The sequence below is a fragment of the Oncorhynchus mykiss genome, chromosome 18 (assembly GCF_057628025.1).
Source record: "Oncorhynchus mykiss isolate SJ-2025 chromosome 18, ASM5762802v1, whole genome shotgun sequence".
In the NCBI taxonomy this organism is placed as follows: domain Eukaryota; kingdom Metazoa; phylum Chordata; class Actinopteri; order Salmoniformes; family Salmonidae; genus Oncorhynchus; species Oncorhynchus mykiss.
The window spans coordinates 35835001-35849014 of record NC_143039.1 but is presented as its reverse complement, the minus strand read 5'-3'; the positions used below and the strand labels follow the sequence as shown (position 1 = coordinate 35849014).

Below are 14014 nucleotides of genomic sequence, written 5' to 3'. Positions count from 1 at the left end.
TCTCAAGCTTTGCCCTCTCTCACTTCCACTCAGATGTGTGTGGGTGCTTTTTGTAAACGCTGTGGGTGGGTGCACATGCCTCTGTATGTTCGTGTGGGTGCCCGTGCGTGTGGGTGTGTGTTTCTTCATGCGTGTGCGTGCTTCTCTGTATGTGTGTGTATGTCCTTATTTTTGCGTGTATACCTGCACATGCACACATGTTTGGGAGAGTGTGTGTAATCGGCAGGGAAACCCATGGCAACCACTATCCATTCTGCATCCTCTCCCCTCAGAGAAAAAGGCCCATACTTTACAGCCCCATTAGAAAAGAGAGACATATCAGCAATGTTATTTATTCATAAAGACCAACCTATAACTCCCTTTTCTCACTAATGCTGCTATAGCCTTTTTAATGTAGGATGTGTCCCAAATGGCACCCTATTCCCTGGATGGTGTTTTGACCAGAGAACACTGTACTGTATAGGGAATAGGGTGCCATTTGGGACACACACAGATTTAGTTTGTTGAAGATGTGTTCCTTGGCCCTCATGGCCAAAACAGCAACGAAACAAAGTGGAGAAAGCCAAAGTGCAGCCCGACATGCCCCCCCCCCCCCCCCATCTCCCACAGAGTGCTTTAGACTGGGTTCAAATAGCTTCCAGTTAGTGTTTCTGGTGCAGCTGTGTGTTGTTTCCTCCTTCCTGAGTGATTAGGCATAGCAGTATGTCTGACTGGGGAGACAGGAGGGAGACTTGGAGTTTTTCTCTTCTGGTTTGAGGTGAGGGAGTGGTAATGCTGGACTGTATTCATTAGTGCACACCGTAGCAAACAGTAACAATTTTTGGGCAACGGAAAAACATTTTGAAACGAGTTCAAGTTTGTCCCTCCTCATTTCAGCCCGTTTTGCTCTTAGTGAATAAACCTCTGGAGGGGGAGGAGACACGGTCAGGGTATTATTTAAATGCTATCTGAATATACTGTATATACTTTATAATGTCAATATTACAAATTGACTGTGTTTATTGTAAATATGTGACATAGTTGCGAGAGTTGTAAAGGGCTTTAATCTATGGACAATTACAGTTCTATGTAAGCCATGTCTTTTGTATGTCTCATCATCTCATAAACATTATGTCAGTGCCATGGTCTCTCCTGAGAGTAAATTACTCTGAGACCCTGAGCATGTGAACTCAAGGAAAGTGTTCGGTTGGCCCACCTAAGGTCAGCCTTACTTTATAACCCACACCATACTGAAGAATTAATCCCTCTTCCGGCCAACCAGCACTTTCCCGGGGTTCAAAGAGTCAAAGGCTCTGGTAGCTTCAACCGCACAGATCATCACTGCTGCAGCAATAAAATACCCAGTGTTATGCAGACTTCACATATCTGAGGTGGCACTTTAATTCAGAATTTCATTTCAGGCAGAGTCCGGCAGAGTGCCAAATGGCTTTTACCTCCAAGCCCAGAGTAGATTGATGTGGAATAAATGCAATAAAGGCTGAGATGAAATATCAAGCCTATATCTCTAATGCAATCTGCCATTGGCTGGAACCAGGGCTGAAGGGATGATACCGATATGGAGTGCAGGAGGTGCATCCCACTTTCTCCGTAGCTCTCTCTCTCTCTCTCTCTTTCTTTCTTTCTTTCTTTCTCTCTCTCTCTCTCTCTCTCTCTCTCTCTCTTTCTCTCTCTCTCTCTTTCTTTCTCTCTCTCTCTTTCTCTCTCTCGCTCTCTCTCTCTCTCTTTCTCTCTCTCTCTCTTTCTTTCTCTCTCTCTCTTTCTCTCTCTCTATCCCTCTTTCTTTCTCTCTCTATCCCTCTTTCTTTCTTTCTCTCTCTCTCTCTCTCTCTGTCTCTCTCTCTTTCTCTCTCTTTCTTTCTTTCTCTCTCTCGCTCTCTGTCTATCTCTCTTTCTCTCTCTCTCTCTATCTTTCTCTCTCTCTCTATCCCTCTTTCCTTCTTTCTATATCTCTATCTTTCTCTCTCTATCTTTCTCTCTCTCTATCTCTCTATATATATATTTCTCTCTATCTCTCTTTCTTTCTTTCTCTCTCTCTATCTCTATTTATTTCTCTTCATCTCTCTCTCTCTCTCTCTCTTTCTTTCTCTCTCTCTCTGCCCTGGTGTGGAAGTACTTTATTTTGCACAGTGGGATTAAACTAATTGAAGGATGTTCGCGACACACACACACACACACACACACACACACACACACACACACACACACACACCATAAAAGCTGACACACCTTCGCAAAGATCAATTTTGTTTTTATGCAGTTTTTTTTATGAGGTCATTTTTATTGTGGGCCCCACATTGTCAACTGGAGGTGACGATTTAGTAGAGCTTTGATATCCGTACAGTTCTATCAGCCTGCAGTCATGTTCTTCCTTAGAATTGATCATTTAACTTTACAAACGGCACCCCATACTAATGTGCCTCGGTTTGCATCCCAAATGGCACACGATTCCATATTTAGTGCACTACTTTTGACCAGGCCCAATAAGGAATAGGGTGCCATTTAGGACGTGCACTTAGCTTCATCACTGGGGAAGTGCCATTGAGGCGTAGCAATAGAGAGGTTCAACGTGTGAGTGTGATATCATCCTGTGTGTCTGCTACACTCCCTGGGGGGAGATGGGAGCTGTTGGAATCAGATCAATGGCTGTTTTCCGCTTGTAATGAGGAATTGATGGGCCATAGACTTGGGGGGGGGGGGGTTACTGAGGTCATTGCACAGGTCTGATCTGCCCAGAGTCACAAGTCATGGTCACTGAGTTACGGTCACATTAAGGTCCAGTGTACTTGACCACACCAATAGCCGCTAATAGTCAACCAACCGATCACTCCAATTGACCATAGTCTTTAAATACATAGACACTCTCTCATGCTCAGAGAGAGGGAGAAAGACAGACAGACACAGACAGACAGAGAGAAAAATATTTTTTTTAATACAGGCGTAAGGAGGTCATACAGGGCATCCCAGCAGTAGATACTCACACCAACCAGACTGGCGGGATCGATGGCGATGCCCCTTTAAAAAGCCTTGGGCCGTAGCCTATAGGCCTATATAGACACTTTGTGGTTAGCTGTTAGCGGTTTAGCCCCCGCCTGTGTCCCAAACGGCACCCTAATTCCCTAAATAGTGCACGACCTATGGGCCCTGGTCAAAATAAGTGCACTATATAAGGAATAGGGGTGCCTTTTGGGACGCAAACCCCAGTTATCTGTAACTGTAAAGCTACTGTAAGCAAACGGCTCGGAGATGGCCGCTCTGAGTGCTATTTGCTCTAAGGCCAGATTGAAGACGGCAGCCGGGGGAATCTGTTGGGATTTCTCTCCCAGCGTCTACTTAATATTTCAGAGGCACTTATGCCTTATTAGGCGTACATGAGGTGCATGAGGTGGCTCTATGCTAGGGAGACTAAGAAGCCTTACTTCCTTTTAGTGTCTGGGCCTCAGCCCTGTTGTTGACCACCAGCGCCGTATATAGCTGTGGTTGTTGAGCACTTTAGATTAAGAGTGAATGGTGGCAACAAATATATATATATGGTCCGTAATGGAAGCAACAGTCACACAAATTCATAGCCGTTTTCTTTTGTATACCACTCAAAATGGCATTTTGTCAATATAAACTACACAGTTCAGTTGTGAGTGTAGATTACACCTGCCATGCCACTGTTCTAGGAACAGATATTTGCATTTTTTGTTGTTGTCAAGTGCAACACTCATCCCACAGAGTGGTGGAAGTGAACTAGACTGTTCTCAGTGGTGAGATTGACAGTCTGGGGCAAAGGTTTAGGCGAAATGGTTCTCACCCTAGTTATACCATGGTGTTTTCAGAGTGGTTGTGTGTGTCTCCCTCTCCCAGACACACTCACATGCAAGCGGACACACAGGCAAGCACGCACACCCGCGCATACACACACACTCCCAGGCGAGGCTGTCTGTCTGAGGGGATTGTCCCTGGCCTGGCGCCTGTAGGGAATGCACAGAGGTGGACGGAAGTCCCAGAAAAACAAGGAAGGTGTGGAAGGTAATTAGCAGGATCTGTTAGCAGTTGAGAGGATGAGAGGAGGATGAGGGGGAAGAAGTAGAGGAGAGAAGGCATGCCTGGACTGGTGCTGAACAACAGCCCCGAAGGACTTCCTTAAGTTTCCACCTCTCACCCCTTATGGGTTTCTTCTGGCCTCTATGGAGGGCTGGTGGAAACCATCATGGGTCCCAACAAGCAGGACTCCATAACCCATAAAGACCCCAGTCACATAGTGAGGGAGAAGGGGGGAGGGAAGGAGTCCGAAAAATGCAAGGTGAACTCTAATGGACTTGAGTGGGACGAGTGTCTGTCTGTCTGTCTGTCTGTCTGCCTGCCTGCCTGCCTGCTTGCCTGCCTGCCTGCCTGTCTGTCTGCGCACATGTGGATGTGTGTGTGTGTGAGAGACTCCGTTCTGCCACTCGGCCAGCCTTCATACATGTATTCATCAGGGCCTGGGGAGACGGAGAGCTCAGGTCAATAATCACATCTGAGAAACACTCAGTCATCGCTTCTAATCCACGACAGGCGAGAGAGCCCACTCCCGAATCAATTAAAACCTAATTAGGCTCTCAGTTCCTTCTCAGGCCTTTTATCTTTTACGTACACACTGTAGTGTGTGTGTGTGTGTGTGTGTGTGTGTGTGTGTGTGTGTGTGTGTGTGTGTGTGTGTATTTGTCTTAAGCATGTGTCAGTTACAGCCAAAAAACACACATACTTTGTACACACACACACACACACTCATGGATTTCTAGTTTTCTAAGCTTAACCAAGGGAGCTCTGGAGTAATCCTCTTTTAATAGCCACCGTGATGTAGCATTCGATAGGAATGTGTGTGAATTGGATCAAGGCCCTCACATTAGTGTAGTTTGATCCTGGGCCTGTGCAGGTTTTTGTTCCAGCCCAGCACAAACACACTTCACTCAACTCATCAACAAAATCATCAAGCCCTTGTTGAGTGTTTAGTGCTTGGCTGTAACAAATATGTGCACACCCTGTGAGGCTCCCAGAACAACCATTAACGGTCACTGATCTCCAGAGTCTATGTCAATCTAAACTTTCCTGCGCTCAATGACAGTGTATGAGGCTGTATTATTTGTGTGTGTGTGTGCATGCGTGCTTTTGTGTTTGCGTGTCTGTGTGTGTGTGTGTGTGTGTGTGTGTGTGTGTGTGTGTGTGTGTGTGTGTGTGTGTGTGTGTGTGTGTGTGTGCTTGCACACGTGGGTCCAACACAGAACAGTGATCCAGTGCTGTGCTGAAGGCCGCTGAAGGCCTTTCATTGTAATGTTTCAACGGCTCTTGTTTTGACGGCTCCGTCACATATCCAGGGGAGTGTTGAGGGGGGACGCGTATTCATTATCCGTCCCAGGAAGTCCACTGTTTGCTCTGCACTCATATTTAGCCTCACGTTGAAGTGTTTGCCCTTTTTCCTTACAGGACAACCAGGGCTACAAGTTGATAAACAATTTGACTTGAACAGTTGTATTCATGATTTTTGATTGACTAATGTCAATAGAGATATAAGGTCTGCCAAGCAAAAACCTGATAAAAAAAAAGATCTGGGAAAAAAAAGTACAGAAATTGTTTGCTCACTGGGGAAATGAATATCCAACTAGTCAGTGACAACTGTGTGGAGTTTGTGACCGCAACTATGAGCTTATTACAATATTATAGACACTTTGTCCTGGGATTTCTTATGATCTTCTATGTAGAAGAACACACAGGCACCCGCACGCACATGCAAGAACACGCATTCTCAGGTATGCCCCTTTCCTAGCTTCTTAAGTGTCAGTGACTCGTTTCTGTTGAGTTGGCTAATTTTGGAGCGGCAGGTGGGATTTTTCCAAGTTTCCCCTCTCTCCTGTCTCTGAAATGACAGTTAAGAATTTGGGTTAGTTCAGGGAGGTCAATAGGTCTTAGGTCAAAGGTCATATGGACTAGAGTTCAATCACATTGAGCCCCAAAGCCGGTTCTTCTCTATTCTTCTCTTTGTCCTTGGTTTTAAGCTTGATTCATCCATTCAAGCATTCTACTGAAATCAATACATCCTTCTCGAAGCACCTTAAAATATACATTATTCAATAAATCCATAGGTAAGATGTCCATATTAGGACAGTCTTAGCTTTGATTAAACAGCTCTTCCTGAGACTAAGGCAACTCCTGCTGAGATTGAAACAATTCCCGAGGCTGTCCTAATATGGACGCCGCACATAAAAACATTTCAAGGATTTTTCAGGGAATTCTCTATGTCTCATTCCCAGGTATGATTTCATTGAGATCCGTGATGGTGGTTCGGACTCGGCTGAGCTGCTGGGTAAACACTGCAGTAACATCGCCCCCCCAGCCATCATCTCTTCTGGTACCGCCCTGCACATCAAGTTTGTCTCAGACTACGCCCACCAGGGGGCTGGCTTCTCACTCCGCTACGAGATCTTCAAGACAGGTAATCATCAAATGATGTCTGGCACCTCGTTATTGAGGCGTTTTTTGTGATTTTTATTTGTGTGTGTGGGGGGGGGTTCATGATCTTTAAGACAGGTGAGTGAATTCTCTAATTCTACCTGATGGCTCTTATTGGGGTGTTTTGATTGGATGTTGGTCGTGGGGGGGGGGGCGATGTTATTGGTTGTGTGATTGGGACATTGATATTTGACTGGTTGCTGATAGGTTGGGATGGAGACATATGTAGAGAGGTTTTGGCCAATCTTAGATGGATGCCAAGTTGTTGCCTGCGAGCATTATATTTATTCAATACAAATGTGTATTTAGAAACCTGTGGATTGCTATTGGTCAATATTGCCCATGAGGCGCTAACATGGCTTTCATCAAACCATATAATGTGATCTAAGTTCATCCTAATACATTTTTGGGTTGAAACCACAATGGCCAAACTCTCCAATGGGTGGCCACAACTAGCCTTGTGGAACGGTTGGATGGTTGACTGAGTTCTTGCTATGGATGCCTTGGGCAGAAGGACCTATGATGACCTTCACCTTCATGTGGCGGAGTCTACCTCACACACGCACACCCATACACACACTCACTCACCTCGCAAACTCACACACACCCATACACACACTCACTCACCTCGCAAACTCACACACACCCATACACACACTCACTCACCTCGCAAACTCACACACACCCCGACCAATTAACTTCAAAAGAGGCAGGGAGGAAAATAAACATGGTTTTACAGGAAAGAGGGGAAAAAAAGCCTGAACTCTTTTCATCCTGTCTGAAAAGCATCTCAGGAATGCCTCTTTTAACTGGCCTGGGATCTGCTTCATCTAGAGGGGGGGAATGGGGGGGGGGGGGGGGGGGGGGTGATGGAGAGAGGTTACAGGCTGTATAGGGAGATGATGAGGAGGGAAGGGTGAGGAGGAGGGGGCAGAATGGGCGAGGGTGATTGAGAGGGGCTACAGGCGGTGGGGAGATGATTACTGGGAGAGGGAGGGGGAGAGGGTGAGGATGGGTTGGGATTTGAGTTTAACGACGGTGCTGGTGGTGGTAGTGCATAAGAGGAAGTGTACTTGACATACAGTACACTTGCGGTAGTGTGCTGATTCACTGTACTGAGCTATACTGATACACTCTGTACTGAGCTGTGCTTTGCTTGTAAGATCCCATTGACATTGATTTGTTTGGGTGGGATTCAGGTAGTAGTGCCTCCTCTGTTTCAAAACGTTTTTAAACGTGATTTGAAAAACAACTGTTTTGAACGTGGCCCAGTTTTGTCATTTAGCTCTGTTACCAAGGCCACCAGCACAATGCTATGATGATGTGATAGGCCTAATATTATACACACATACACACACTCACTCTGTAACAGAATAGATGGGTATGCTGTTGCCATGGTTTTAACAAGAGCCTGCTATGCATTTGGGGTGCAAAAACAATGGTATGCGTGTGTAGGGGCATATTTATGTCTGTGTGATATGTGTTCGTGGGTGGTTACAGTGTGCTTGGGCGTTAGACGATTCTGTTTGTGCCTATGTAGGCGTATAGATGTGTTTCTGTGCGAGAGAGATCGACACGCAGAGCATCTGTTTTGGAGTGCAGTCTTCTCTCCCTTTGCATCCTACACCCATCTCGGTTGTTTATTTTAACAAGTCAGCATCGGGCCAAATAGTTCCGCAAACCCCAGTAGTTTACGAGTTCTGGGAGAAGATTAGAGACTGCCAGGCACAACCCCGCAGTGGGAGAGCTGTTGTTTATTTACAATGATGTTTGTGCATGAGGGATGTGTGTTCTCGTCTTCTTTGTGTGCACTTGCAGTGTGTGTGCGCGCGCGTGTGTGTACATGCTCTAGTCCGTATGTGTTTTGAAGGAGGGCGTCACTAGTGGAGATATGATCTTAGGTCAATACACAGCTTGGAGGTGTGTCTGTCCGGCTGGCGGTTGTCCTCAGCCAGAGCCTGACCCTTTTCAGTCCTACTTTCGCTGCTGATCAGGGTCGTGTTCATTAGGGCACACAATGGAAAACGTTTCAAAATAGTTTGCAATTGAAACTAAAATCAGTGTTTCTTATTGGGAAAGTCCAGGTAATAGTCCCTTCCTGTTTCAGTCTGTCTTCTTCCGTTTGGTGCCAAATGAACATGACCCTGCAGTATATCTCTTCTCTTCTCCTAGACTGCCATCAGCACCCAGGGTTAATGATGTATGTTGTAGCTAAGTAAGCAGGGTGTGTGTGTGTGTGTGTGTGTGTGTGTGTGTGTGTGTGTGTGTGTGTGTGTGTGTGTGTGTGTGCAGACATGGATATGTGTTTGTGTATACTGTGCCCACTTTCCTATGTTCAGTGCCGATAATGGATACAGGGATAATAAACAGCAATAAGATATTTGACTTCTCACCCTTAACTGTATTCCCAAATCCCTTTTTCCCTGAGCCCCCATCCCATCCCCCTGAGGGAACGTGTGCCCCAAAACAACAACCCAAACCCACCCCACCCCCATCCCACACCCACGCACCATAACCCCACAGTAGTGAATGTGCACCCACTGCCCTCCCTCCCCCCGTTATGGTTGTGCCCTACTTTCCTCACACACACTGGCGTACTAACCCCTCTTACCAAACCAGCCCCCCACTCCGCCCCCTGTCACGTGACTCTGTTACTGTGACGCTGTTACCACGGCTAGTACGGGAAGACTTCCCGCCAAGCGACCTCCTCTGGCCTCTAGCACTAGCAGAACCAATCGTGATTCATCTTTCTGCGATTCCCCTTGGGGTCATGGTCGTTCCCCCCTAACCCGGTCTGCCAGGTCACCTTTGGAATGTAGTGGAATGTCGCCTAGATTGACCAGGGTGACTGACCTGGCTGTGACCCCTTCCTAACCAATGGTCGTGCGAGCATACATGCACGCGTAAATAGACTGCGGTGTCTTAACTTGCCAAGCTGTGGTACGCTCACAATGTTGTTTAGCTTTTCTTGCCCCCCCCTTCCAGACACACACAAACAACACACACGCCTCAATTGTATTTCCGTGAAACCCTTAAGTTGACTCCGGCGAGAGTAGGCTGTGAGACAGAGAAAGAGAGAAAGATGGAGAGCGAGAGGAAGAGAGTGTTAAATAGGTTGTAATGTGCAACAGACGGGCGCAAATGTGGAGGTGAACTCTCACAGCATGAGGTGCATGAGGAGAGGGAGAGGAAGACGAAAAAAGGAGGAGGGGGAAGAGGGCGAATGAACAGACTGCGCATCCCTCCTAGGGATGGGGGGGGGGGGTGGGATGAAGGAATGGAGCGTGGGAGGGAGGGGGGATTCCCTGACACAACATGGGCAGAGACTACTCCGTCAGGCACTCGAGCGGAAAGCGCCGACGCGTTTCTACCCAGCAACTCACCCACTCCCCCCTCCTCAACCCCCCCGCCGGCAGACAGCTCTTGCCAAATGGCTGCTCGTGGTGAAATGTGCAAGCCAGGCGAGTGGCTGCTGTGCCAGACGTGTGTGTGTGTGTGTGTGTGTGTGTGTGTGTGTGTGTGTGTGTGTGTGTGTGTGCGTGTGTGTGAGGGTCTTGTTTTTGGAATGTTCATATACTTGAACTAATAAGGACTAACAAAAGGGAGAGTACTCATGCATACACACCATCTCTCACACACACGCCACACACATATCTGGCATGTGACGATGTGAGCGTGCAAGACGGGTGGTAACACACTAGTATAGACATGCAATGGTGTGATTGAAGCCCTCTTTCTTCTGCCTGGGTAACAGTCTAGTGCACCCTGACCCAGTATTGAGGATAACAGGGCCAGTGTATCTCACACAACATGCTGAGGCTTACCACACACACACACACACACACACACACACTGAGGCACACTTGCATTCACAAACACATACCCTGTCTATCATAAACCACAAACCTATGTAGAATGCAGTATGCGTTTTCATTCAATCACACACACTGGCACACTTTCATAGTGTCACGCATGTTCTTCTACACAAACACACACACAGCATTCCCTATTCAGTGAGGGGCAGTCAATGAGCAGTAGTAGCCTCCCAGGTGGCGCAGTGGTCTAGGCTCTGTCGCAGCCGGCCGCGATCGGGAGGCCCAATTGTCAGGGTTAGGGAGGGTTTGGCCGGCAGGGATGTCCTTGTCTCATCACGCACTCCTGACACCTGTGGCGGACCGGGCACAGTGCACACTGACCAGGTCGCCAGGTGTACGGTGTTTCTTCTGACACATTGGTGCGGCTGGCTTCTGGGTTGGTTGTGCATTGTGTCAAGAAGCTGTGCGGCTAGGTTGGGTTGTGTTTCGGAGGGCGCATGGCTCTCGACCTTCGCCTATCCCGAGTCCGTACGGGAGTTGCGGCGATGAGACAAGACTGTAACTACCAATTGGATACCATGAAATTGTGTAAAAAAACATAAAAATTTAAATAAGCCTTCTCCTGGACTTGTTGTTTGTGAGTGCGTGTCCTCTCTTCCTGCGGTGAAAGGCAGCAGTCCCCATCACCATGAGGTCTATAAAAGTGTGTCGGCATAGTGACAGGTTAAGGCAGGCATCACACTGGCCTTGTCTCTACTCGTTAAACGAGAGGGTCTGACTGACCAATGGAGGCACAGGAGACACACACACCCACACATACATGTACACATGCACGGATGGACAACACACATGCGCAAGCACACACGCACGCACGCACGCACGCACGCACGCACACACACACACACACACACACACACACACACACACACACACACACACACACACACACACACACACACACACACAAAGGCCTTTGGAGACACATAGTGAGAACATTCAAACACTACACGTGGTGATGGTTGTTGTGATGTGGTTGAAGTACGGTCACACAAGGTCAAATCCGACCTTTGCTTTAGGATTTGTCTGTTTGCTGTTGCTTATCCCATTCTATTCCTTTCCCTGCCTCTTGCTCTTTGCTGCTCTTTCTGCATGCCCCTCACAGAATCATTGCTATGTGCTGCTGGTAGAGCTTGTCTGTGTATTCACAGCTTGCATGTTGTAAGTATGCATATACGTGTGTGACCCAGCAATGTTTTGAATAACAAGAGAGAGAGAGAGAGAGACAGAGCGAGAGGGTGAGAGGTGGGAATACAGAGAGTTTGGGGATTGTAAGGCGCAGGTATATATATGATCCGTGCTTCGAATAAACGAGAGAGCGAGAGAGACATGCACATCACAAATCATTAATGAGCACGTCCATAAACACTCAGTAACTCAGGGGGAAGTTTATATGGGAGGCACATCTGTCGGAGAGCTCAAGGTGAGCCGCCCAGGGCGTATAAATCTGCATAGCTAATGAGCTGCCGACACGCCGGGCCGCTTAGCGAGCTTACTCTCGTTTGTTTTGGCATGTGTTTTTCTTTTCTCTTCTTTTTTTTAAAGCAAGGGAGTAAATGCAGAGCTTCCTGGGCTGTGGGTTGTGGTGACGGTTATGAGGTTTATGATGAGGCATGTGTGTGTCAAAGGTCAAATGGGGGTGCTTATATTTGTCCTGTTTCGCTGCATGTAGAAGAAGGGTAACCTGTACGAGTGTGAAGTGTGAAATGGAAATGTGTTTTTTTTATTTTTAATATCCCAACCCCCTCCTGAGACACCCTCGGAGAGTGGAGTCATAGCCAGGGATCTGCCATTATTGACGGCGACCCTGAAGCAATTAGGGTTAAGTACCTTGTTCAAGGGCACATTGACAGATTTTTCACCTAGTCAGCTCGGAACCAGCGACCTTTTCGGGTTACTTGCCCAACACTCTTAACCACTAGGGTGCCTGCCACTCTGTGTGTGTGAGAGGGTGCGTGCATGCGTGTGTATGTGAATGTGTGTTACACAATGAACTGCAACTGGATTCTATTATCGCTGTCTTGCAGTGACAAATGTATTTTCTTTCAAAAAAAATACTCTACTAGTAAAAAAATATGATTGCTTTTCTGTGGTAAATTGCTCATGTCTGTGTTCTCCATAGGATCGGAATTCTGTTTCCGGAATTTCACAAGTCCTTCCGGAGTGATCGAGTCCCCCGGCTTCCCTGACAAGTACCCCCACAACCTGGAATGTTCTTACATCATCATAACTCCGCCCCACATGGACGTGACCCTGACCTTCTTGACCTTTGACCTGGAGAACGATCCCCTGCTGTCAGGAGAGGGAGACTGCAAGTACGACTGGCTGGACGTGTGGGACGGGCTGCCCCAGGGTGAGTGCTTACCAGACACATACACGCACGCATGTCTACACACGCATTCAACACATACACTTTCATACACACACACACACACATACACACCATATGAGGTACCTGCATGTATTTGAACACAAACACACACATACACACACACGTCATCTACAATACCTCAATGAAGCTTTTCCTGCAGCCTTTGTCTCAATAACAATCCCGGAACTAGCCCATTCCTGCATTAGCCATTCTACACCTCCCAGGACTTTCCCATGACCTGTTTCCCATTCATCCCCTTCATCACGCCTACTTTGCCCCACTTCCCCCTCGCTTCAATCTGCCCTTATCACACAGCACTTTCTTTCTGTTTGGGAATAGGGAGTATGGTGAAGTTGCCCCTAGATGCTGTTCTTGGGTCAGTTTTGCATTTTTCTCACAAATAGTTAAGGTTAGGATTGGGGGAAGGGGAGCTAATCCTAGATCTGTACCTAGGGGAAACTTCACACTGAAGCGAGAGTGAGAGTGCAGTGCACGAGGGGTATCGGTTGCCGTGGCGGTGAGGCGCCTGTGGGCGGAGTTACATAATGCACCATAGCTACATGCTAGTGGTATCAGGAGAGATCGGGAAAGGAAGGGAAGGGGAACACTAGTGGGAGAAAGCTCTGGAGAGCGGTCATCAAAGAGCTTCGTATCTACCGCTGGGGCTGGGAGCAAGATGATGTTCGGTTAGTAGAGAGGAGAATTTTGACTCTCACTTGCTCAAATATTTTAAACTTGAAATGGCGGCCCCAATACAACAGCTTCAATACCTCCTCGCTTAGGGCCAAACTACTCCCATTTTCAATGTGGTTTAAATGGTTGGGTCAATCACACAAGCTTAATAGAGATTCATCTTGGGAGCAGTGTACTTTTGTATTACCTGACCCATGTGGGAATTACATTACATTTACAGACTAAAACTATACATAATAAAACTAAAGCATTGGGCTCAGAGAAGAGAGACAATATTCATTGAAATGCATTGAAATTCCAATTTAAGAATAGTTTTTTTTCAGCAAGGGATTTTTCGTTACTTGAATGAAGAACGTCAAATGACTTCCTTGATTGACTGAATTGAAATGGAATTGAGCCCGACCCCATCAAGCACATTAGTCGAAACACTGAAGAGTCTTTAGATCTGAAGGAAAGGAATGGAAAACTGATTTGGGGAATCTTCCGGAACGTTGTGTGTGTGTCTGTAATCCTGGGGAGCTGGGTGGGATTGGGTGAGTTTGAGAAGATTGGGTGACAGCAGGGTATAATCTAAAGTCTGCCCCCACAGTGGGTCTTAATCCCAGCC

The 14014-nt window shown here is 47.1% G+C and overlaps 1 protein-coding gene across 1 annotated transcript in view; it reads left to right on the top strand.

Moving 5' to 3' along the window:
• LOC110495961 (neuropilin-2) overlaps window positions 1-14014 on the top strand; it is a 64457-nt gene that overhangs the window by 10907 nt on the left and 39536 nt on the right. The window contains 2 exon segments of the mRNA XM_036952470.2: window positions 6273-6454; window positions 12466-12696. Of these exon segments, the coding sequence (XP_036808365.2) occupies window positions 6273-6454; window positions 12466-12696 (413 nt within the window).